This window comes from Lycorma delicatula, chromosome 8, assembly GCF_047948215.1.
Source record: "Lycorma delicatula isolate Av1 chromosome 8, ASM4794821v1, whole genome shotgun sequence".
NCBI classification, from domain to species: domain Eukaryota; kingdom Metazoa; phylum Arthropoda; class Insecta; order Hemiptera; family Fulgoridae; genus Lycorma; species Lycorma delicatula.
In genome coordinates this window covers 48,316,247-48,343,398 of record NC_134462.1, presented here as the reverse complement: position 1 = coordinate 48,343,398, position 27,152 = coordinate 48,316,247, and the positions used below count along the sequence as shown (strand labels likewise).

The 27,152-nt window shown below is 29.7% G+C and overlaps 1 protein-coding gene across 3 annotated transcripts in view; it reads left to right on the top strand.

Moving 5' to 3' along the window:
• The first annotated feature begins 6,912 nt into the window (after positions 1–6,912).
• The window catches only part of LOC142329060 (quinone oxidoreductase-like), a 45,404-nt gene continuing 25,164 nt past the window's right edge, over positions 6,913–27,152 (top strand). The window contains exons 1-3 of one of the 3 annotated variants that reach the window (XM_075373345.1): positions 6,913–7,272; positions 20,820–20,940; positions 26,807–26,974. In XM_075373345.1, the coding sequence (XP_075229460.1) occupies positions 7,139–7,272; positions 20,820–20,940; positions 26,807–26,974 (423 nt within the window). In that variant the 5' untranslated portion in view covers positions 6,913–7,138. Of the gene's footprint in view, positions 7,273–8,915; positions 9,066–20,819; positions 20,941–26,806; positions 26,975–27,152 lie in introns of those variants that run through there. The other 2 variants (XR_012757417.1, XM_075373344.1) reach the window with 2 other exon arrangements.

Below are 27,152 nucleotides of genomic sequence, written 5' to 3'. Positions count from 1 at the left end.
ATATAAGTATTCTATTTATTATTTACTTATTTTTTTAAATTAAGCCCTGCCTGTGGATTTTTCTTCTTTCTTAATATATATTTACATTTAATGTTTGTACTAAACAAAAAGGAAATTTTTGTTGACTGTTTATAAATTAATTCAGTTTACTTATTTGTAAGATATTTTACAATACAAAATAAGTAACATGTATTTTTTATTTATTTATTTTTTTTACAGTGATATTGAATAAAAGTAATGCCAAATATTTGATTTGGTGCCTTATAACAATATTGCTCAGTTATTGTCATGAGAACCTTAGTTTTTTTTAACAAAATAGAGAAAAAAGAAACTATTTTTGGACATTTTGCATCACGATATGTTCTACATGTTTTTATGCTCAGTAGAATAAATAATTAATACAATCTTTATATACACAAACATGTACCCATTCATGCATTTTGTGTGTGCATGCATGCATGTGTGTGTGTGTGTGTGTGTGTGTGTGTGTGTGTGTGTGTGTGTGTGAGAGAGAGAGAAGCATGCATCTGCTTCTTTCTACGTTGAAACAGTTTTAGTCATTACCTTACTTGAGTAATTTTAGTTAACATTAATCACAAGACTTAAGTTATTAAAATTTTAAATAAATTTTGCCAAAAATAAATTTTGATATTTCAACATTTGTTATCCAGTTTACTTTAAAGGGGTACACATGCAATCTTTATTGTAGTAATGAATTTTTGAAGTTGATTTTTTTCATGTAGTTTTCTTTAACAGTTAATTGAGCCTAGGAGCTGGTAGATAGCAACTCAAGATAAAAAATAAATGTTTAAATGTGCCTAATGAACTGTATATTGGGTCTGAGCCACTGTAATACCTTAAAATATATCTACAAAAACAAGAAAAGCATTATCATTTATAATATAGCTAACACTAGAATCAGAAAGTTTAGATTTATTAAATGTTGTTAACTTTTATATACTAGGTTATTCCTCTAAACTTAATGTTTGACACATTTTTAATCATGGAAATGTTGTTCTCAACCCAACTTCAAAATAGATCAGCTTAGGTGAATCTGTTACATTACACTTGAATTTCCTGCTTGCCCAACACTATTATTATATTATTGAGAACTATTATTTTATTTTTTTATTGTTATATTTTTGAGAACTACTATAAATATCTTATCAACTAAAAACTAATGTTTAAACAGTAAAAAAATGTACTTGATAACTGTACTACCAGACACTTTTATAAAATCATTATTAATTGTATTAAATAATTAAAATATTAGGCTAAAAATATGATGTAAATAGTTAGGTTAGATAAGTGAACTAAAAGTTTCTAAATGAAATTAGTTATAAATGAACTCTTTCTAAAAGTTTTATAAATGGTTTATAGGAAGTGTTCAAAATTTGTTTATTGTTACAATAATGATAGCAATCGTGCATTAGTAAGTGAGCTACTTTATCAAATGAGTAATATATTTACTCTGGCAGGAAGCAGGAAATGTTATAATGATAGTATATAACATAGAAATAACAACAAATGCAGAATGTGGAATTTTTCACTAGTCAGTATATATATATTTTTCTAGACAGTTGTCTGAATAGGCCTGACAGTGCTACTATTACCAAGAATTTATTCCTTATATGAATAAATTTATTGTAGTTTTACCATGCCTTGAAGCTGTCGCATACTTGTCTTTATCTAATACATACTTATAATTGTAATTAGGCTTAATAATAATAATAATAATTAATGCAATGCTAAAGGATAACTTTAGAAATAACCCTTTCTAAAAGTTCATGGATAAACAAAAGGATTTTTTATTTTAGTGTAAAATTAATATTAAATCATTTCAACCATTCTAAAAGTAGAAATGAAGTTTATTTTAAATATTAATATCTAAATATTATGAGATAAAATGAATAATATCTGCTGAAGTTATTACTAATTTAAATTTGTAGTGTTTACATATTATCTGGCTTTAAAAGTGTATTAATATTATTCATGTACTAATAATTAATTCATTCATTCATATTATGAAAATATTTTCTGCTTTTAGTTTCCAGTAATGTGCTTCAGAGCACCAATAATAAGGATATGGCTCTTCTGGAAGATGGAATAGAGTTCTGAAAATAGTTTGAAATTTACAATATAATCTAATGTGGTAACAACCCAATGTCATACACTGGCTTGCCATTTTATTCAAATACTAATTTAAGTTTATCCACTCCTACCATCCATTGCTATTCAGTGCCAGTATTACAGAAATGTTATGGCCAAGGTGTACAGGAAGTATATATTGACAGACTAGACATATTCATTAAATAATAATAATGTACATTATAGAATTACATAAAATCATAGCTACATAATATATAATTTGTGTTTTGTTATCAACAGTCAGCAGTACGGAAATAGGAATACGGCCGCTGGAAATGACGTCATCCAAGATAGCGGTGGTCGGCCATCTTGGATTGTGATGTCAGTGGCACCGTAGCCCGCAGTGTCGCCAACCTGATTTTTAGAGTTGTGTGGTATAATCTGTGTGTGTGAATAAAAAAAATTTAGACGTTCCTCAAGGATGATCCTGGTCGTCGAGGCGACGGCGTCACCGCACGAAGGAGAGAGGTTCTCGTCGTAGATCGTGCCGGGAAGCGGTGTCTGCGTGTGCGTGTGTGCGGAGCGAGTGATGCCTCGACTGAAGATTCGACTGTCCGACGCGGACGTACCTCGAGGATGATCCGAGTCGTCGTAGTCGTTGCACCAGGAGGCGTCACCCACCCCACTTGAGATCTTCATTGTGGCTCGAGCACCGGGAGGTGGAGTCTGTGTGAATAAAAAAAAAAATTAGACGTACCTCGAGGATGATCCTGGTCGTCACCGCGAAGGAGAGAGAGGTTCTCGTCGTAGATCGTGCACCGGGAGGTGGCGTATGCGTGTTTGCGTGCGTGCGTTCGTCAGGGGAGTGACGCAGAGAGAGATGTTTACCGTGCGGGATGCGGTGCTCGACTGATGAACCATCCGACCTACGCGTGACTTTTTCTCCTTATAAACGGGAAAACAGAAATAAATTGTTATTTTTTCCTTTAAGACAGGAAACGCTGCTTATCAACTGCATGAACATGTTTCGACATCCTTATCACCAATCACATCCGCTAGACTCCGATTAAAACAAAACAAATAACCTTTTCTTTATAAAACAGGAAAACACAGTCAACCCACCACATCCTACCAATTTGTATAAATAGTGAAGTTTAACTAATACACTTCCACTTAAAAAAAAAAATGGATCTGTTAGCAAATGAAGAATTTGTAGTGTACGTAATTGAGAGCGATACACTTGAAAACCTTTCTCCTAATATTGATGAAGTATATGATTATTTTGAATCAGTACGTAATACATATATGTGCCAAAGAAGATCTTTTAAGAAAAAAAATTTAAAAAATGATTAAATACGATAAAATATATAAACATTTACGAATATAACTATCCTTTTATCCAAAAAAACGGTCCATTTCAGGACCACCTTTAACTAAATGTATCTGTGTTAAACACTCTCCTCCTTCGTGCGGTGACGCCTTCCGACGCCGTCGCCTAGACGACCAGGATCATCCTCGAGGAACGTCTAATTTTTTTTTATTCACACACACACACACACACACAGATTCTACCACTCAACTCTAAAAATCAGTTGGCAACACTGCGGGCTACGGAGCCACTGACGTCACAATCTAAGATGGCCGACTACCGCACTCTTGGCGACGTCATCCAAGATGGCGGCCATCCGCAACCTTGGATGACGTCATTTACGGCGGCCGTACTCCTATTTCCGTACTACTACAGTCAGCAATGGAAATTATTTATAATTATGAGTTTTTTAAACAACACCAAACCAAATTTAATAACATAAAAATTTTCATTTATGGTCATCTTAAAACTTACAATTTTTTTAAGTTAGGCAGACATATTTAGAATCTGGTTGTGTGTTAGTTAGATAAGAATTGTATGTGTTCATTTAATGATGGTATCTTCATGTTTATATTTTACATTTTTTTACAATATTAAGATAGTGGTTATTTTTTGTGCGTTGATTGCTATTAGTTTTGGTGGATTTGTAAATTTGATCTATTACATGATTGGGAAATGTTGACTCTTTTTTTGCTGTGAAGGGCTTTTAATGTTTATGTATCTTTATTTAAAGCTGTTTCTTGGTAGACAAGTGTAGAATATTGTTGTCAAAACAGTTTAGTTTATACACACAGACATTGTAGTTCATTATTGTGTGTGTAAAGGTTTATTGTGTTTAATATGTTGTTCTGAAGGTAACATCTTATCAGATTTTCTAGATTTATGAGCACTTTTCTTTGTTTTTAGATGTTAATGTGATGTGATTTTTTTCGTTGTTTATCTGTTTTTAGTTTTACATTAGCATGTCAATGATGTACTGTTATTTTTTTAGATATTTCTGCACATTCACTTATGTATTATTACTCAAAATAAATATAAAAAAGGACGAACAAAATAAAAAATATCACATTATCTTAAAAAATAAGAATTTCAGACAATAATCGCCCATGAAGAAAACAATGAACACCCTTTAAAGCTTTCCATAGCAGTGTAGAGTCAACATTTGGTCAAATACTGGATATAAATACTTTAACATTGGCTCTAACATCATTAGCCATGATGTTCTATACATAAACAAAAAAAAAGCGATGTTAATACACTAAGATATTGTGAGTTTAAAAAAAGATACAACAAAAATTTACTTAATAAATGACTATTTCAAATTAAGTAACTTTTTATCTGCATCTAAATATTTGTCTGTCTAATTTTAAAGCAACTGTTTGGAGTAGTATCAACTGAATAGTAACATAAGATCTCAGCACCAGTTACTGAATATCATCACAAGAGCAACTGAAAATGTTATGATCTCATTTTGTAAACATTATATTCAATTTTTTTGGCTAAATTTTAATAATTCTTAATTTTTAATAACATTATTAAACTGTGATAGCTAAAAAAAAACTGGTAAAATTATTATGAAATAGCATTGCTTTGTTTCTATTCCAGTTCTGCTGTAAGACGACGAAGTCAACGAACTACGTTTACATTTCTAAATATGACCTAATCTAACAGTGAAATGAAAGTTGGGAAGAAAAATAACCGTGAAAACGTTATATTTCAGTTCAATTAGATTAGAATATTGAATAATTTTTAAAAATCAGTCGAATTTTGTTAGACAACTTTTTCCATTTGATGAACTGCGGGACTCGAATATGTAATTTTTTCATATTTTTAATGTACCTTTACGAATTGCGCCGCTGTATAGCAGTACTAGGTAGTGCACAAAAACTTTTTAGTGTACTTGAAGTAATAAAATTTAAAAGAAAATAAAAGTATTGAACATGAAACAATTTTTTTAATTCCCATCACTTGTTAAAAAAAAATTAAAGTATTAGTTTACAAGAGATTATACTAGCTTTATTAAAAAAGGAATAAATAAAACAGAAATAAATTCGATTGGTAAAATCGAATTTAACGATAGAAATTGAGGGTTACACCTACAAAGTAATAAGTGCAATATTACATCACGGATTTTCGATTCGTAGAGGTCATTATTAAAAAAGAAAAATGTGGTATGAAGTGAATGATATGACTACCAACAAAAAAAATTGGCCGAGAAATTAAAAAAATGTATATTTGTTTGTTTGTTCTAGAAAGTCAGTAAATTTTAATAATAAATCCATAAGATAATCAGTAAATGATAAAAAAAAAACAAATCGCAGTTATATCCAAAAAAAATATAATGAAATTGTAAACCGAACGGTAAGAGTCTCGCAGATATCATTTCTTCCAATAAACTTAAAAACTTTATACTGATATCCAAAAAGATAAGACTCTACATTTCTATTATCAAAATGTGTTATTAATTTAAATTTTCGTTTAAAAAAAATACATGTTAAATATATGTAACAGACAATAGGTACACAATAATAAATAATAGAAAATGTTTAAGCATTCCAGATAATAAGCAAAAAATAGAAAAATTTGTTACTAAACTCTTACCGGCCCGATTTCATTTTTATGTAATACATATCACATTTACCGAAATAATACAATTCTTATGATTATTCGTCGTGTAATAAATGAAATTGGGCCGGTAAGAATTTTGTAACAAACTTTTCTATTTTTTACTTTATTATCTTTTTTGATATCAGTATCATTTTGTTAAAAACAGTTTTGTTTATATTACATAATTTTTGTTTTTTGAGCAGAATAAATGATATCTGCGAGAATCTTACAGTACGGTTTACAATTTCATTGTTATTTTTTTGGATAACTATATTACTTGAATGGATGCATTTTAATTAATTTCATTTAAGCTGTGATCAGTCTGCCAATTCAAAAAATCAAAATAATATGAGTCGTTTTATTTAATCTATTTTCTCAAATAAAATGAAATAAGTTAATAAAACTGGTATTTATTTTTACAAAATCCTAAATAAGTAATTTCCGAACTCAAAAAAATTCACCACCAGCCATCAAATTAAACCGTCTGTGAAGATGATCTTAGTGCAATTAAGATCGATTGAAGCAAACACCACGGTGTTATATTAATAATATGTGTTATATGTAATACAGGTGTATAATATATATAATAGGTTATATTATATAAGCAGTATTTTATATTATGTAGCCCTCTGCGTAATTTTAAATAATTGCGTTGCTAATAATCATAATAAATGTTTTATTTTTGTCAAAAATCTGTAGTTATCTTTTACTTTTTTTTTTCAGTTAATTGTTAAGATTACAGAACGTTTCATTCAAGTTTTAACGAAACATATGGAATTTATAAAATACCATGAAATACTCGTATTTATTTTCAAATTTTAATTAAGTGTATTGCAATAGTTGTTGCAACTGGCGTCCTTTAAAATATGGTGCTAAAGACGGTTTGAGGTTATGAAATGGACTAGTAATTTGAGCAATAATGTACACTACACTTTATTTATTTACTCGTATAACTAAACCATAATTTTTCGACTTAATGGAGCTTTGTGCTCTGTATACATTAGTTAAATTTCTGTTACATTTTGTTAATTAAATTAACGTGTTAGGTTAGTGTATCTGTGATATTGCATTACAATGATGAAAATTGCAATAAAGTTACCAATTTTTTGTAGACAATTTGTTAAGTTTAAATATTTTAATCACACGGAAAGGTGTAATTTAATAATTTTTAATACGTTTCTATGTTCAGTGCCAGTACGTCATTTTAGGTAAGTTTCCAGCTACTTAAAAAAAAAAAAAAAGTTAATGCCACATCCTTTTGTAAAATATATTCGCAGTATTGTAGGATGTTGAACAAGAGACAACTTATGCCGTAAATTATAACAAGTCATAGTGGGAACAGCGTTTTTGATTTTATATTGCTTAAGCAAGAGTTAATTTTGATAGAGCATTTTGTACTCGCTTATGGAAGGTTATTACCCTACAAAACAAGCTACTCTTTGTACCTTGTTTGGTAGGGTACCAAACAAGTATTTGTAATTATACAATTTTTTTTTATCGAAGATAAAAAATACAAATTTGTCTTCTTTTTACACCCATTTTTTCTAGGCTAAGGCAGGATAAAATTTTACAGAATTTTTATGGTTGGATGGCCCTCCTGATACCAATTTATAAGACAATACCAATATCTTATAATATAAATTAACGGTCACATATTTTATCTAATAAACATGCCCTTTGTTTTTTAATATTGGTCTTTTTCCTATAAGAATCAATGTATTAGCATTGTTAAGGCCTTGTAAATACTAAAATTTTAAGCTTTTTTCAAATTTAACTCGTGATTTTATTAACATTCAGTTTTCAAAGATGCGTAAGTTGTTGGAATATGTGATAACTTTCATAGATTTGAATTTAAAAAAGAAATAGTTTTTCTTATATTACTGAATGAAGCCAATGGAAATCATGGTCCATTAATATTTGACTGAAAATGAACTAACTCAAAATGGTTATCTTTTAGTTTATGATTGGCTATACCTATTTCTTTAATGTTTTCAAAGGTACTTCGTCGTTAGTGGTATTTAAATTAAGATGTGATGAATCTTATTACTATTCAATTAAAAAAATTTAAAAATTGTTAAAGTTTATTCTAATAAGAGTGCAACAATTATTTGAATTAGTTGACTCTAAAAATTGGTTTTTAATTTAAGATGGTTTTTAAATTTCTATTGTGAGCACCTGTATAAAATTTGTCTACTCTGTTTATAAATTTTTTCTACACTGTACATAAATTTTATTTTATAATTTTGAATAAATAAAAATGCCTCAACATTTTACTGTTGAGGGTGATAATTTTACAGTTGGACTGACCCTCCAAATGTCAGTTTTTCTCATTATTTTGATTTTGATGTGAAATAGTTTTTGTGTTTTTTTAATCTGCTATTGTTTCACATTTCTGTGGTTTTAGATAATCACCTAAATTACCTGTTTAATGAGTGAATAAGTAATAGATAGCTGAATTTGATAACTTTATTAAGAATTTGAACCAGGGTCATGAAGCATTATAATTTAATATCTGCTGCTGTAATACATAATAGTAATGATTTTAACTGCTTACAACCAACAATAAATAATCTATGATACTGTACTATTGATTTCATTTTATTGTACTTTCAAACTATGTATTCATATTATTTTTTTTCTTTATTTTTTGTATCACAAATTACACATTTTCACTGATAATATTATTATCCATTGTAATCATACTTTCTTATCTTATCAGTTAATATGTGCATTAATAATATGTAATCTTAATAACAGAATTAGTTTTAATGAATTATATAGACGTGTTTAAAATGACTTCTTTTAAATGTAACTTAATCTTTTTATTAAATTCATTACTGGTATATATCATTACATCTGATTTTAATAACGTTTTCTGTAAGATGAATTCAACAAATTTCACTAATTATTATGATGTATCATCTCTCAGTTTTAACTCAGATGAAATATCATCATTATCATTAATAACTAATGAATCAGAAATTTTGAGACCTTTGAGGCGGTATGTAATTATTTAATATTTTAATTACTTCATTGGATTGTGGTTATTCTCTGTTTTCATTCATTTTGAATTTTATGAATGAATTAGGAAATTTTTGTGATTTATGGTATTTGTAATGTATTGTTGATGACTATTTCAAATTAAACTATCAGTATAACATAAAATTTCTAGATCAGTCGCTCATGTAAAAGATTGATTTCTGGTTTACACAATTTTTTAGCATATTTTTAGATGAGTATCACATACTACTAACTTGACTTCCTATCCTTTACTCCAGGTATTACGAGTGTAAAGATATATATTACTGGGATATATTGATTGTTATTAGATATCCCTAATGCTTTTTCAATTTGTTTTTCATGTATGTAATACATTATATCTCTTCATAGTACGATGTAATTACTAACATGTATGACTGTCAGAATACTAAGCTGCCAGTAATCTTCCTATTTCGTATAATTGCTAACATTAGACCTACTTTAAGTCTGTCTTTATAGTTTTTCAGTGTGAAAGAGTAAGAGGTGCAGCTTTACCACCTAATAGGCATATTAGCCAGTAGATAAACATTTTGTGAAGATCTTACACAGTCTTTTGCCAAATTGCTATCACTCTTATTTTCAATAAAGAAGTAGCTACTATGTCAGCTGTTAAAAATGTCACAGTTCGAGCCAGGGTAGTGACTAATATAATTCCTGCAGTATTTATTTAAGGAAAAAAGGGGTGAAGGTTAAGGAAAGTAGGAGATAAAGAAGATGGGAATTGATCACCCTATAGGTGAACTGTTTTATTAATGTAGTTTACTAGTTTTTTTTTTTGAAGAATCTTTCTTTGTATTCAGTTTATTTTTGTTCACTGTTACTCTTATTATCTAAAGAGATTGAATTAGGTACAGTAATTTTACATTTAGAAGTAAATTTCTCTTCCTAGTGTATTTAATATTAAAAATGTTGATCAGTACGAATAATTTTGTTAATTGAAGGAAATTCAGATAGAACAAGATCTGTAGCGGGACCCAAGCTAATGATACCAAATCACGTCATGTGTACTTGCCGTTCAAATTTAGTTGTTTATTTTGGTCTTTATGAGAAGAAGTTTGAGAGCTTAGCAGTAGATGCTTAGGTAGACCATACTCACTCAGCAGTTTTTAAGTCCATGTAAGTGCTGTGGTGCTCTGATGGTTCAGGTGTTCGATTATGTCGATTATTTTTGCTGTAAAATATTGATTGCTTAGTCAGCCTAGGAAAGTTGTCTACATGGAGTATTATAATCAAGCAGTCATTTGATGTTCCTTTGTTTTGCATTGATCAAAGTTTTATGCAAAATTGTAATCTATGTAATATAATCAAATCTCACAAAAGAAATGATAAAATTTTTATAAAACTGAAAATTGTGTAGGTGCTAAAATATGTAGAATCAGAAAATATGTATTCACTGCAAGTGTTTTATTCTATTCATAATTTTTTAAACATTGGGGTTAAAGGTAGACAGGCTCAAAGTCCATATGGTGTGATATTGTGTAACAATCAGTCATTTTTGTCTGTTTGGAGTTGTGTTTATATTTTAATCCCTTTGAATTACTCAGCAGAAAATAAAGATAGTTATAATTGCTGTCATCAGTTACATGATAAGTAGGTTAATTTACTTTCCGTTTTATTTTATAATTTTAAAAATATACTTAATTATTTAACCTTGATTAGAACCATGTCACAGTATACATAATTAATTACTTAATAGTAAAAAAATGAGAAATTTTTTAATTCATAATAATTCCTAATAATAAATATATGATGTAATAGTACAGCACGTGTTATGTGAAGATACTAAATAGATAAAATAAGATTGAAAAATAGCAATTAACCTGGCGTTATCAAAAATATTTAAACTTATTGTTAATAAAGAACGCTCAAAAAAATGTATCACTATTTGCATTTTTTAGTATTATTTAAAAACTTTTAAGACAACGTTTAATTATAGAGAAATGGTTCTGTAAAAGATACTTTTTTAATTTTTATTGTAAATACGTCATGATAAGATCTTATTACTGGGTCAGTAATTTATTAAAAAAAACTATAATAAAGCTCTTCTTATACAGAGAAATACTCGACTTAATATGAAAATAATTATGATGTGTGTGTGAGAGGTGAATATTATTACTTGTATCAGAAATTACTTCTATAGTTTATTTTTTCGCAAAGATTACTCATTCATAAATATATTCTTATGGATAATTTATTATTTACTAAATATCGGTGTGCATGTTTTATATTTGTGGTAGCATTACCTGAGAGCCCATTTTTATAGCTCAAGGACTCATTTTGAATTTTTGAAGATCCAAAAATATTAATATATATCTGACGGAATTATACGTAGGCATGACACTTTTAATAATTGTTTCAAATTTAGCATTTTTTGAAGAGCTTTAGAGTAGTATAGTTTGGTTTGAATTTGTTGCAGATAAAATAAATTTGATCTATAGGATATTTGTTTTTCCTTTATCATTTAGGTAGCAGTACAGCTCTAGAGGGGAAAGTATTGTAATCAGTCCAATTTGGGCATATGCATTTTTCACTGGATTTTGACTTTTTGATGCCAAGTAACCCAAAAAACTAGATGGAAATTTTCTGGATATACATGGTCTGTTAATAACCTTATATCTCCAGAACTACCAGACCTATTTTGACCAAACTTGGTCAGATTACTTCTATATACGGGGCATTGATGCCATTAAATTTTCAACTTAAAAGGTCAAAGAGGTGAAGCAGTAAGACAAGGTCACTTTCAGTATCTTGAGATTTCGCTTAATTAAGGTCATATTTTTCTTAGGCGTATTTGTTAATAATAAAAAATAACAATATATTGAAAAACAAATGTTTGCAAAATCGCACCCCATCCCAAAAAATGCTGTAGTTTTCTGCTATGTTGTGACGTCACGGGTGAGCAGTAGAATTAAATAAGTTTATAATATTTAAAGTGTAAAAAATTAACGCGGTCTGGCTGGCCCTAGAAATCGCCCGGTTGACTTGTACCTGGTGCGTTAAGCCTCGCGATGACACCAATCTGCCAACAGTACAAGCGAAATTTGTTCTACGTAAGTTGTGAAGTTACATTAGTTTAGTTAGAGCAGACCGTCGCCGCTAGTACCGCCACACCCGCGCGAATTAAATACTATTTGCGCGCGCTATAGTTAGATCATTGAATTAAATAAAATAAAAAAAATATTATATTTAAATAAAATGATAATACTTTAAATTACTTTGTTTCTGATGCACAGTTGTTTCTGACAACACACGTAATGTATTGACAGCTTTTTTATTTTTCCATGTACTTTTAATTTTTTTCTGGTCATTTTTTATGAAAGATGAAGATTTGGTAACACCCAAGAAATTTTCACTAGTTATTAAAATGGCATTTTAATGGGAATATTATCCAAGCGGCCCCCAATGTTAAATCTACCTGTGAAGCACACCACAACGGATTCATTTATATTTACGATTAGATAATTGCAATTTATCCATTGAGATTTTTAAAAAAATTTGTTTACGTAGAATTTTGTCATCTTTTTAAATAGCTATCTTTTTATGTAGATACCATCGTCTATTAGGATAACCATGCGTGTTTCGAGATTTTTAGGAAGATCAGTAAAGCAAGGGATCGAGTACATTTATATGGACCCCAGAGTTGTAAATCTTTAAGCAATTGCCTATATCTTATAATTATAGGTTTTCATATCGAAAATGAAATTTCAAGAAGTTCGCCGGTAAAAGTCCGCAGAACTGGATGGCACGGCGAAGTCAACGAACTATGATTACCAATTCTAAACATGACTTAACCTAAAAGTGAAATGAAAATGGGGAAAAAATAAAAAAATAACCATAAAAACATTATATTTCAGTTCAATTAGATTTGTAATAAAAAATACTGTCAAAAAATATTTCGAATTTTGATAGAAAATTCGAAATATTCACGAATCGAAGATCCCTGAATGTAATATTGCATTTATTATTTCTCCATCAATTAGTTAAAATAGTTCTAATTCTAGAATAAAAATTTTACCAATCGAATTTATTTCTGTTTTTAAGTAATAAATCTTGTTGCCACATTTACGACACTTTCTTGCTGTTCGTTTTAGCTATAAACGCAAATAGCGTTTTTTTCTTTCATTTGATAAACCACTGGACTTGAATATGTCACTTTTCCTCAAAAAGATGGGTTTACGAATCGCGCCGCTAGGTAGCAGTACTTGATAATATTCTTGAAATAATAAAATTTAAAAGAAAATGCACTACAGCTTGTTTTAATAGTAAATGTTCTTAAGTAAATGAAAGTACTGAAGACGAAACATTTTTTTTTTAATTCCCATCACTTCATTAAAATAAAATAAACGTCATACAAGAAATTGTAGCTGCTAATAAAACACAAAAAACACGAACAGCAAGAAAGTGTTGTAAATGTGACAACAAGATTTATTACTTAAAACAGAAATAAATTCGATTGGTAAAATTTTTATTCTAGAATTTGAACTAATTGCTGGAGAAATAATAAATGCAATATTACATTCAGGGATCTTCGATTCGTGAAGGTCATTATGGTAGTTTTATTAAAAGAGGAAAAATATGGTATGAAGTGAATGATATGACCATGATGAAAGTAACAAGGTGTAGCATTGCGCACAGTATTCGGCGCGCATGCGTATACGCTCGTCCCAAAATCTCATTTTCTACCCGGTTATTAAGTACATATAAGTAAGGGATTTTGGGACAAAAGTTTTTAGTTGTACAAAAATTTTACAAAATTTTAAATACATGATAATGATTAAACGAGCTAACAATTGAATATTTATGAATGATTATTCACTTTCAATATGAATTAGTATTATTTGGTACTGATAAAGTTGTAATATTTATTAAAAATAATAAATTTTTTTTTAATAATCCTTAATAAAAATAAATATTTTATACAAGTCTACTGATTCTTAAGAGTATTGAAATTGATTGTTAATTAAGATAAAATTCAAAATAATGAATGAAAACCTAAACAAACCAACAGGGGATACATCTTATGAAGTGCAACTGACACAAAGTCTTCGTGTAGCGTGTGTAGCTCTATGGTAACGACTCCTTTTGCTATTCGTGGGGTTCGGTATCGAATCACCGATAATTTTTTTTTATGCTGAAAAATATTTTTTTTACTAATATTATTTTCCATTTATTATGTGAAACTATTTAATGCTGTTAAAATGGAAAATCAACTAAATGGGAGATAACTTATTTCAAAATTTTATAACTAAAGATCTGATTTTATTTTGGTCAATCTTCGGAATTGATGATTTTTTAGTTTAATTAAAAATATTATCACAAAACAATTTTTGAAAGAAATTACTTTAATAATCTAATTTACACGGGAAAATGATATATTACTTATTTTTTTACGGATACCAAAATGAATATTATTTTATAATACTGAAATAAGTACAAGTTGGGTGAACACACAAAAAATCTGAGGAAAGTTGACGATTCGTGGATATTTTTTATATCAAAAGGATATTACATGTATCCTTCAGCAAATTTCTTGAACGCAGTAAAAATCATGGACGAAGAGTTTGCCAGTTTTCACGGAGAGCTATTTTCAAAAGAAGAGTTTGTTTTCAATAAATTGACAAAGATCGTCATGAATAAGACAAAAAATGAATTTCCTGAAGAAGTAATTCATTGCTTAGTAAGAACGCGAACTTACATTAGATTGAAACATGCAAATAAACAAATTCAGGAGAATAACACCGCAAAAATCGAGAGAAGAAACTCTCGAAAACTACTAACGTGAAAAAACACAAGTTGTATGATAGTTAATAAGTGAGAAGTTAAAGAACACGATGAAAGTTTATTTTTATCTTGTAAATCGTAGTCCGTCGTATTTTGATGTTTCATTTTTAATATAGGTTTTAGTCGAAGTATTAATTTATTTAAGTTTGCCTAAGAATTTTTTCTAAGAGTTTTTACTTTATCTATTATGTGTATTACAACACATGAAAATATACGAAGTGTTATAGAATTTCATTTAATTGACTAATTTTTTAAATAACGTACTTCAACTTCTATTTAATGTTCTTATAATAGCTCATGAATAATTTTATGTCAAGGAAAAAATATTGATATTTAAATGCAAAAAAAAAATTGGCAATAAGAGATGTAGTTGTATTATTTTGGATACTTTCGAATTCTTTCGAACTCTAGACGGTTTTGTCCTCTTTGTTAACATTTTTTATTTTTATTTATATTTGCTAAAGGGTCGATTTTGGTTTTTATGTTAATGAAAACTATTTTATTTTCTATTTCATATAAAATGTTTCCATTATATTTTCATTTTGAATTAAAATAATTAAAGTTAATTATTTTCTGAACCGCTCTCTATCTAATAGTACATTAATAATTAATTCAAGGTAAATTGTTTATTAAGAAAAATTATTAGAAATTATTATATTGTTAAGAAATAAACGAAATTAATCAGTCAATTAAATTTTATATAAAATAAACAAAAGACCCTACACTCCATATTTATTTGGAAGTGCGTGTACACGCACACGTGAGTACGGCACTTCCTATTTATAACTATTAGAGTAAAAATCCACATTTCGACGCCAATTTTCATATACGTCAATAAATTTTATTCTTTTATGTTTCAAAGGTTTGCTTATTTTTGATAATTCTGCCTTTAATCACATTGATGTCTTGCTTCTGTTTGTGCGCCAACCGCATAAACGAATTTAAACATCATGGCGGGAAAAGGATTTTGGGACGAGCCACTGCGTAACGCTGGGTGTGCGACTTTCATCATGGATATGACTATCAACAAAAAAATTGGCTGAGAAATTAAAAAAAAAAATTCATATTTGTTTGTTCTAGAAAGGCAGTAAATTTTAATAATAAATTCATAAAGTAATCAGTAATTGATAAAAAAATAAAAGAATAATCTAACCAAACGTAGTTATATCCAAAAAAATTACAATGAAATTGTAAACTGTATGGTAAGTCTTCCAGATATCATTTCTTCCCGCTCAAAAAACAAAAATTTCTGTAATATAAATAAAACTGTTTTTAACAAAATGATACTGGTATCAAAAAAGGTAAGACACTACATTTTTATTATCAAAATGTGTTATTAATTTAGAATTTCGTTTAAAAAAAAATACATGGTAATATATGTAATAGATAATAGATACACAATAATATATAATAAAAAAATGTTTAAGCGTTCCTTATAATAAGCAAAAAATAGAAAAATTTGTTACAAAACTCTTACTGGTCCATTTCATTTTTATGCAATACATATCACATTAGTGGTTCGGGAGAGCGGCCGTGTTCGAACACGGCCATCTCCGGGACTCATGCCGTATTAAACGAACCACCGTGAAGAGGCGGTACGAGAGTCAAAATTGACAAACCAGGCTTAGGAGCCTCTATATCGCGTAACTTATAAATGGAAACCGCGCGAAAGTGACCGTTTTCGCAATTAAATTTTGTTAAAACTATAAAAAGCTAGACGACCACACACCGTCCCACGAAGAGACCACAATTTCATTTAGTCAACATATGCGACTCCCTCCAAATAACTAGAGCTCCGGTAGACGCACTCCTGCTAGCCCATAGGTGCTGGTACCGAAATGACTTAAGCGGATGGACTGAAGGGGAATAACGCCGGGATTACTAGGCTCAAAAGCTTAGTCTCTCACGGTCAGAACCAGAAAATAAATTTCACGATGATCCATACGGATAGGAACGCAAATTACCAAATCCGTCTATAAATAAAATTTAAAATTTATAACCGCCACTAAATAACCGATGAAATCCGCCCGATAATAGAAATATACAGCAGCAAGGGACATTGTCCAGGCTCTGCGATCTGTAGGGAGAAATATTGAAACTCCCGCCATTCTTCCGTTCCGTTCCGTTAATCACATTACAGAAATAATATAAATCGTTTAAATAAATGAAATCGGGTCAGTAAGAGTTAATAGAAAAAATTTTTCTATTTTTTGCTTATTATTTGGAACGCTTAAACATTGTTTGTTATCTGTTATTGTATATCTATTTTCTATTACTTATATTAAGTTTTTTTTAAATTCTAAATTAATAACACATTTTGATGATAGAAATGCAGTGTTTTACCTTTTTTGATATCAGTATAGTATCATTTTGTTAAAAACAGTTTTATTTATATTACAGAAAGTTTTGTTTTTTGAGCGGAAGAAATGATATCTGCGAGAATCTTACCGTACGGTTTACAATTTCATTGTAATTTTTTTTGGATTAACTGTGTTTACAGTGCTAAGGTTGATTAAACAGCTGTAATCAAATACTCTTATATCTTAGTAATTAACTAATTTCTTATTAAGTAATGCGAACTATTTGAATGCTTTTAGTGACTAAGAAAAATCAGAAAGAAAAATTGTTTGTGATTTATGGCGGTTATAATCATAATCATTTCTAAAATTTAGAAATGGCTGTCTGTAGACAAATTTTTCGTAAAACGGTGGTGGAGGTTGTTCAGAATGGTATATTAACCAAAAAACTTTGAAATTGTTGTGCATAAGTTTTTCAAATATTTGATTCCGAAAAAACGGGCAATAACGAAATTAGCGTATATTACTTTCATGGCTATATTGATATATGCTGCTGTAGCTAAACCGGGAAAGTTTACAAATCGGTAAAAAAAAAAATCTTTTTTAAATTTTGTGCCTTAAGGAGACGTTATATTTTTTCTTTTTAACAAAAAAATCAATAGATTTGAATAAATTGTAAATAACGTGCGAAAATAATATTTCCAAATCTCCAAAGAACAAAAAATCTATTTTCGTCAGACGGACATTTATTTGGTCTTATAACTTTGTACTCCGTCGTCCTATTTTCTTCAAACTTGACGGATAGGAACTACCTTAGTTCGGGGGAAAAGAATGTATTAAATCTTTTCAAAACCTCGAAAAAAGGGTGGGGGGGGGTGTTTTGCCAGAAGTAAAATTTCAAATCTTTACTGGGACATTTTACCAAAAAAAGTTTCTTACGTTTAGCTTTTTTTTATCAAGATTACATATTATTAAAAAAAATTATTTACTATTATTCACCTCTTCCCTTAAAAATGACTATATGTATTTTTTTTTACCCATATTTAATTTCAGAAAAAAAAATTAATGGGAGTTTTTGCGTATTTATTTTTTACATCAATAGACCTTCAAACCGCTACAAACAAATGTTTGTATCCCATTCTAATGATCTGTGATAGCAAAAAAAGTTTTTTTTTTTAATTTTTCTGGTAAGTTACCCATTGCATTTAAAATGTAAAATCCTTAATTATGTTTTTTGATAGTCCTTAGTATCTCGTGAAAAAAGATTTAGCCAACGATTTTCACTCCTTCCTAGAAAAGTACAACATTGTTTATTTATAATTTTGGCTGTATCTTTGTATTATTTACACAATTTTAATATTTCTTATTAAAATTGTTTCTTTCTCTTGAGTTTGGTAACCCCCAAAACGAAATTTTTTTTGCAATTTCAGATTTTTAATGCTCAAAACGTATTTTGTTAAACAGTACGTCATAAAATAACTTAATCCCTTCCTTTGTGGGGAGCTCCCAAATTAAAAAAAAAAATTGATTTTTATTTATTTAGAATCAATTTTAGCGAATATTTTAATCATTAGAAAAGCCCCTTGCTACATGAGCTCCCAAATTTTCAGAGTTGTGAGCTCATATAATAATATTAAAAATTTTGGTTATTGCTTTATTTTGTTGAGAATCTTGGCTTAAAAAATTAAATATAAAATAAAATTCTATTAGTTACATAAAAATCTATTTCTATACATGGTTTTTTACTTCCTTGTACGAAGAAAATTATATTGTAATCGCGAAAAATTTAGGTTTTCAAATTTAATCAGAAATATCTATATTGATCATCCCTGAATCCATTTTGACTAGTTTTGGCGTGACATCTGTACGTACGTATTCTTTGTTCACTTTAAGAAAAAGATATCACATAAACACACTGCAGAAGTCAGAGCGCTGTGGAACAGCGTGCCTAAAAAATAATGCATACTAAACTTACAAATTTTTGTAATTCCTCTCAAAATTTTGTACTCACTTTACACTTGACTAATTTATTTAATTTGTATTTGCTTTATACTTAATTTTATACTAAACTTATAACTTTTTAATTTCTCACAATATTTTTAATATAATAAAACCTACGAAGATAATAATATCCCGAACAATAACCACAACATTATAAAAAATAGTTTACTAGATAAAATATAAACTTGAACAAAACCTTATCACTTCGAAACATTAAGAAAATTGCTTATTGCTTAACACTGGATTCCCTCTATTATATCCGATTCTTCATCAGTCCCAGGAGTTGGCGTTGACGGCGAATCATCTCTAACATTAGTTATTAGTTCGTCAATCACCATATCGAGAAAATTATCTACTCCCACATTTTCTTTTCTTCGTAACATGCTTCACGCACTGTTTCCACTTATCAGTTGATAGCTCGTTCACGCCTTTTTCAAGCAGGATTTTAACGTCTTTCATTTTATATATATTATTATTTCGGGCAGCATAACCTTTTAGTTGGCTGCACACTAACTCAATTGGATTAAGGTTACAGTGATAAGGGGAAACGTTAACACGGTATGACCTTTCTTTTCAGCTAAATCATCGATTAAAAATGTATTAAATTTCTCACGATTGTGTTTTTCTCCAAAGTGGATTTTTTTTATCGCAGCCACAAAGCAATTTCTTGTTTCCTTTATGAACTGTTTGGAATATTTTCCAGTTTTACATTACGGTACGGAGCATTGTCCATTACAACAATACTATTTTTGGGTAATAACGACAATACTTTTTCAAACCACTTCCTAAAAAAATTTCCATTCATGTCGTCGTGGCAGTCTTCAGATTTTTTTGATTCAAAAACGGGTAATCCCCCTCCCTCTAAAGATAGATTTTCATTGCCAATATATATCATAATTAATCACTTTCCTTTATTTTTTGGAGGTTGCATAATCCTGACAGAAATGCTGTTTTTACCGATGTAACTGTCGTGTCACATCAAATTCTTGAAGTGGTGTGGTCTTCATTTACCCACGTCTCATCCAAATAAAATATATTTCTACCCATTTTTTTATAATTTATTTTCTTTTTTAGTAATTATGCCACCAAATTATGATCTCTCGATCAACAATTAGACTTTATTTCTTTTATTTTTGGCAAATTCATTTCATTTTCCTAGCACAGGTTTTTCACTTTTTTTATTTTTAACAGGAGTGACTACCTTTCCTTTCCTTTCCTTTTTATTTCTTAACTTCATAACAGTAAGATAATAAATTATTATCAATAATAAAATCACACTTGCTGCTTTTTTGTTTCTTACAATACATGAGCGCTTTCATAGTGATGACTACTTCATCAGATATTAAAAAAAAACCTTTTGTTAAAAAATTGAAATAGAAAAAATGTTTAAATTAATTGACAATTAAATGAAATGTTTCTTCATTTAATGAATTTATATATCGATAATGTAACTATATATTAACAATAAGTTAAGTTACTGAGTGTATGTATATTTAATAACTTATGTTTACATTAACTGGTGTTTACGTGTATAGGTGTGGACGCGCGCGCGCGCGCGCGTGTGTATATATGCACGCACGCACTTGTGGGTGTATTTTAAAGGTTTCAAGTAAACGATTAGTTTGCTTTTTTTTTAGTTTGGAAGAGGAGGGGGGACCTCTGCAAAGATTTATGAGAGTTATATTCATGGAAAAATTTGGAAAACCAGATGTGTTGACAGTTGAGAATATGCCCGTACCAGAACCTTATAAGAATGAGGTAAGTTGTATTTCCTTATTTTTAATTTACACCGTTAAAAGGACTTTTAATGGATTTATATATTTTGGTGTCGTATCTTTTTTTTTTTTTTGAAGTCAACCAAATTAAGTGCTAGGACATTTTATTTTTCAGTTTATCCTCCGGAACCACCGTAAAGTATTACTTTAGAGGATGATGTACATGAATGTAAATGAAGTATAGTCTTGTACAGTCTCAGGTCGACCGTACCTGAGATGTGTGGTTAATTGAAATCCAACCACCAAAGAATACCGGTATCCACGATCTAGTATTCAAATCCGTATAAAAGTTTACGGAGCCTTTACTAGGACGAACTTTAGAATTCTCGACTTCGAATTCAGCTGATATACGATGACGTGTTCACCGGTGGGTTGGTCTAATGGTTAAACTCGTCATTGTAAATCAGCCAATTTCGAAGTTGAGAGTTCTAAGGCTCAAATCCTAATAACGGTAGTTATTTTTATACGGATTTGAATACTAGATCGTGGATACCGGTGTCTTTTGGTGGTTTGGTTTCAATTAATCACACATCTCAGGAATGGTCGACCTGAGACTGTACAAGACTAAACTTCATTTACATTCATACATATCATCCTTTGAAGTAATACCTTTTGGTGGTTCCGGAGGGTAAACGGAAAAAAGAAGAAAAAGAAAGAAAGTAGTGATTTGATTTTTGATTTGACTAATTTTAATTTGGGTCCTAGTTGTTTTTTTCTGTTCGTACGAACCACTAAGGATCAAGTTTGCGTAATAGTTCGGAACTTCTTTTGTTCTTCCCAATATTTAAAATTTTTCCCTATGTTGTTTTTCTTCCTCGGTCCACTTTTTCCCATACTTCTCTTACCCTTCTTCTCTGGAAACTTAGATTCTTTGATTAATTCTCTAAATCGGTCGATTTAAACAAGTTTCTTTGGAGATTTTTAAAATTTTAAGATCGTTTTCTACTTCTTTAAACCCACCAAGTTTTAATAGTTCTACTGTTGTAAAAGTTAAGTATTTGTTTTGTTAGTCTGTTTTCGCTCGTTCTATATAAATGTCCGTAAACTCGTTCTGTATAAACGTCGAACGGTGTCTTTTATTTTTCTATATTTTTATAAATTTCTATTTCAGTTTTTAGTTGATAAATCCCGTTCTGGTAATCGGGTCCATATATATTTTTAAAAATTCTCTTTTCTTTTTTAAAAAAATCTTTATCCGAAAAACATTGCAAATACTCCGCGTCATATAACGCCTCCGGAGGAATTACTGTTTTGTAATGTTGGAGTTTAGCATTATGCGAAAACGATTTTTTGTTATATAAATATCATTTTAAGTTGAATATTAACGCCATTTTTTGCGTTCGCTCTTTTAGCGCTTCCTTTCTAGAGCGTTTGGCGTTATTACTTCTCCGAGATATTTAAATTTTTATATTCTTAATTTCCAGTTTTCGAAAATTTTTAAATTTGTAATTTATTTTTTTTATCGTTGGCGATAAAAAAATCTTTTTATTAATTAGTGAAAGTTATTCTTTCTTTTCTTTTAATTAGTGAAAGTTTTTTTAAAATCGGTTTTATTTATTTTTTTAATACTTTTATTTATAGTCGTATCAACAATTAGAGTAATTAGCGACTCATCAGTGTAGTGTAACTATACCGGTAAACGTTCTCAGGAACGTGTGGCTGACCGTTCCTGAGACGTGTTGTTAATTGAAACCCGACCACCACATCTACAATCTAGTATTCATATCCGAATAAAAACAACCTCTATTAGGATTTGAACCTGAGAACTTCAACTTCGAAATGATTTACGACGACGTGTTTACCAGTAGACCAACCCGATGGGTTTATTTATTTATTATTATAGTATTTAGTAAGTTAATTTTGTTTACCAAAATACAAAAGAATTATTGAAAAAACTGTCGATGTCCAACATCTTTACAAACAAAAAGGTGGGTACATTCTTGGGAATATTTTTTTTAAATTTTACTTTGCCTATCGTTTTTTTATTTTTTTTATAAGATTACAAAAGACGAAGTCGTTAAATTCGAATTGTATCAGTGCTTCTAATGTTGTAATGTAACAAGTAGAATGACAGAAATAATGTCCAAAAATAATAGAAACTCTTTCTCTAAATATATTTATGTACATCGAAAGATATATATATATATGTAGATATATATATATATATATATATATATATATTGTAACAAGACCGGTCTAACGGACCTGAGTAATGGATTCCTGTCAGTTAAGGAGAAAGTAGTAGAAAATATAGTAATGGACAGAATCCAGAAAGGGACTAAAAGGAATCCTTTTTCTAATGCTAACAGGTCCGTTTAACAATCGTTCTTTGTAATACTGCCCAACGACCACCTACCACAGATGTTGTTCTATGAAAATAATTACCGGATCAGAGTAGGAATTCATGGGAAAATGTAAGGACTCTGAATACGATTCTCAAGCTTTAACTTGGGTCTGGTTCTGCAGGTCAAGAGGGTAGAAGTATAAATACTCCAGGAAAGATGAGTTAAGATCATTTTTAAGCGAGGAGTTATTATGCGAATCAGTGTATGCGAATCAGCGAATATCTAGTGCGTACAAGTTCGACGCGATTAAGATGACGTCATAAGCATTCCAGTGTGGACAATAGGTGAATGCAGGAAGTTATTTGGTGTATTAGTGTTAGACAATTAGTGAAAGAGATAAAGTGCTAAACTTATTCATAAATTGTTTGGATAGTTTTATTTGTGAATAGGAAAGGTATTTGCAGTTAAAGAACTTTAGAATAATATCTTCGTTGTAATACCATACCAGTTGTTACAGGTGTAAATATTAGCGATTATTATAATGTGTTGTCGGTTGAACTGAATTCTGGTTTTTACGATTTACTACCTAAAATAAAACCTGACCTTACTTTAAATTTTATTTTGTATATAATCATTGTTTATTATTATTATTGACATTTATTATTATTGTGGTTGTGATCAGTGTTATTATTATTATCATTGATTTGACTTATTTTATTTATGTTTTTTATTATTAAACTAATAAATAAATATGTCCAATTGTCAGTATCTCATTATCCTGATCAAACACGCGACAAAATATATATGTAGAAGATTTAAACATGTTTCTTCAACACTGTAGCTTTGGAGAAAACTTTATCGTGTATATTTTTCTATGAAGCCCTCTGTTAATTAATTTTGTTTTTTAATTAATATGTACCATCATTAAAATGAGTATGTTTTTAAATTAGTGATGTCGTGTGACAAGTGAATTGATGAACAATGATAATAATATCTCTGTGTCTGTCACACCTTATATGAAATACCATTAGTCTCATTTTCATTCCCTCCCTTTATCATTGCTATTAATGCATGAAAGTTATACTTGTACATAGTGCATATTAGACAATATTTACTAACGTTTTAATCAAATTTAAGTTTATAAAACTAACGTTACTTAGATATTAAGTGTAACGTTAAAAGTCTTGTGGCTGTGTATTCTGTTAGGTTATAATCAGAATGTTATATTTATGAATTCTCGAACGAGAAGGTCTACGTCTTTGATCGGCAGTAGATATTTTATTTATATGAGTTGCTTGAAATCTTGTGTAGACACTGAAACAAGCTCTAAAAAATTATGTAAAACTTGTTCCTTTTTTATTTTTGAATCGACACCTCTGTAGTACTACGTTCTTTCGTTTCCAGTACTTTTTCATTTCCAATGAGTTTTCTTCTCCCCTGTGCTGAAAACATTCTGTTGTTCTTTACTTCTAGAATCCTTTACACGTATTAGGTTTACGTCTGAAGGCGTCTCTCTCAGTGATTTCGTGTATTTTTATCTTTGGTTCTTTAAAATCTTCTTTGATCTGTTTGAAGAATTTGGTAGTTGTTTTTCTGTCGGTCAAACATTTCCTTAGTTAATCTATTTTCGTCCATTCACATCAAGCTTACGTAGAAGACAGTCTGTATTAATAGCCTCTGATAAATTATCAGAGGCTATTACGAAATACAAATGCAAGGACTGTATGCTGTTGAATGTTTCAGTATGCTATGTGAAAATGTCGTGGAAATGTGCAATGTGGCTAAACTATGTCGATACCATTTCTCAGACAACTCCATCATGGTTGTTTGGAAAAAAGGTATGGGCCATGCGTGGATCAGGACAATTGTTATTGCCGATTGGACTAGAAATCAACGTCATCCTTGTTACCACGCCAACTGATGTGGCGAACATATTTGGTTACTCGTTAGGTAAGTTTCACAAACATCATTCTACTGTCCTGAGTTTATGAGGTATAAATTGCAGGTAGAAAGTGTGCCTTTTATTATCGAAGATTCACAGAATGAATTAAATATTTCCTTTTCTCTTCATAAACTAACATATGTGTTGAAATTCCCTTGATTCTTCCCCTGGAAATGATAATATCAGGTTCAGTATGCTATCTCACCTCCCGAATAGTACATTACAACATCTTTTGTCTATTTATAATTAAATATTTTCTGACCAGTTGTTTCCAGATTCCTGTTCAGAAGCATAAGTTATCCCCGTACTGAAACCTGGTAAATATAAATTTATTTTCAATTATCGTCCTATATCCTTGACCAGTACAAGTTGATGGGACGTATAGTAAACCGTCGCCTAGTGTGGTACCTTGAGAGAAATCTTTTAATTGTCCCTGAACAATGCGGTTTCCAACAAGGTAGATCAGCTATCAATCATGTATTTGCTCTGGAATTTGTTATTCAAAACGCCTTCATACTTCGCCAATGCCTGGTTGTGGTATTTTTTTATATGGAAAAGGCGTGCGACACAGCTTGGAGGAGAGGAATCCTAAATAAACTGCATGAATGGGGTATACAAGGAAGTGTCCTAAGCGTTACCTTATTTGCAGTAGCTACAAATAACATAACAAACTATGTGTGAAAAGCTGTTATGTGTTCTTTATTTGTTGATGATTTCTCAATTTACATAATAACTAGAACTTCAGCTATTAGCGAGAGGCTGCTCCAAAATACAATTACCCGTTTAGAATCGTGGTGTAAAACGACTGGATTCACGTTTTCTCAGGAGAAAACGAAATGCTTCTGCTTTACATGTTTGAGGGAAGATACTGACCCTCAAGTGTCTTTACATGGTGAACCAGTTGAAGCATACACACGGCCTAACACAGCTGTTAAGTTACCGGTTGAGATTCACAACCAGCTCATCAAAATGTCTGCCGATAAAACATTACAACTACAATTCACATCTGAAGATTTAGATACATTTTCGCTTGCTTGTTAAAGTGAATATGGAAATTTAGTCATAGAAGCACTGAAAATATTAATTCCTTTCTCCACATCATACCTTTGTGAAAAAAGTTTTTCATCTATGATTCCCCAAAAAACTAAATAGGAATTGTCTTTTATCACTTCAAAACATTTGCTTTTGTATGTTTCTAACTTAGATCCACATGTAGAAAAACTTTTAAATGAAAAACAAATGCAACCGTCTTATTAATTTATTTTATTTACATGCTTACTTGAAAATGTGGGTAAAATGTATATTATAAATGATTTTTTTCTCATAGAATGATTTCATTATAGTTGATGTGTAAAGTTGTAGGCTAATTTCACAACTCATCTTTGTATATATCACTGCAATCTCTAGGTTGAAAAACGCTGCACTGAAGTATCTGATCTTGAAATATGTGGGTGTATGCTGTGAGTAATAAAATAATACATGATTTTGATCAATAAGATTATTAAATTTTAAGTTATTGTTTGTCTTGTTTTATTGTGTAAAATTCAGTGTTGTTTTTTTAATTTTCTCAATATATTAATTTTTTTTTTTCTTTTGATAGTAATAAATGGATTGTTTTTCAGATTCGTATCCGTGTTGAAGCTGCTGGAATTAACCCTGTGGATACATATATTAGAGAGGGTGTCTATAAACAACTCCCAAAACTTCCTACTATACTTGGAAAAGAGGTTGCTGGAGTTGTAGATGAGATGGGTCCTGAAGCTTTAATTCATAATCGATATAAGGTGAAGGTGAGTTAAAATCTTGTCTTCAGGCCTCAGGTCCATATGTTTCTCTTATAAGTAAATATTGATGAGGTAATATAGTTGTTTTAACAATAAATGTTGTTCTTTTAACTGTAGAATATTAAGTTGTACATTGATTTTCATTGTTTTATTATTTTAATATTCTATGGCGTTTAAGAGCTAA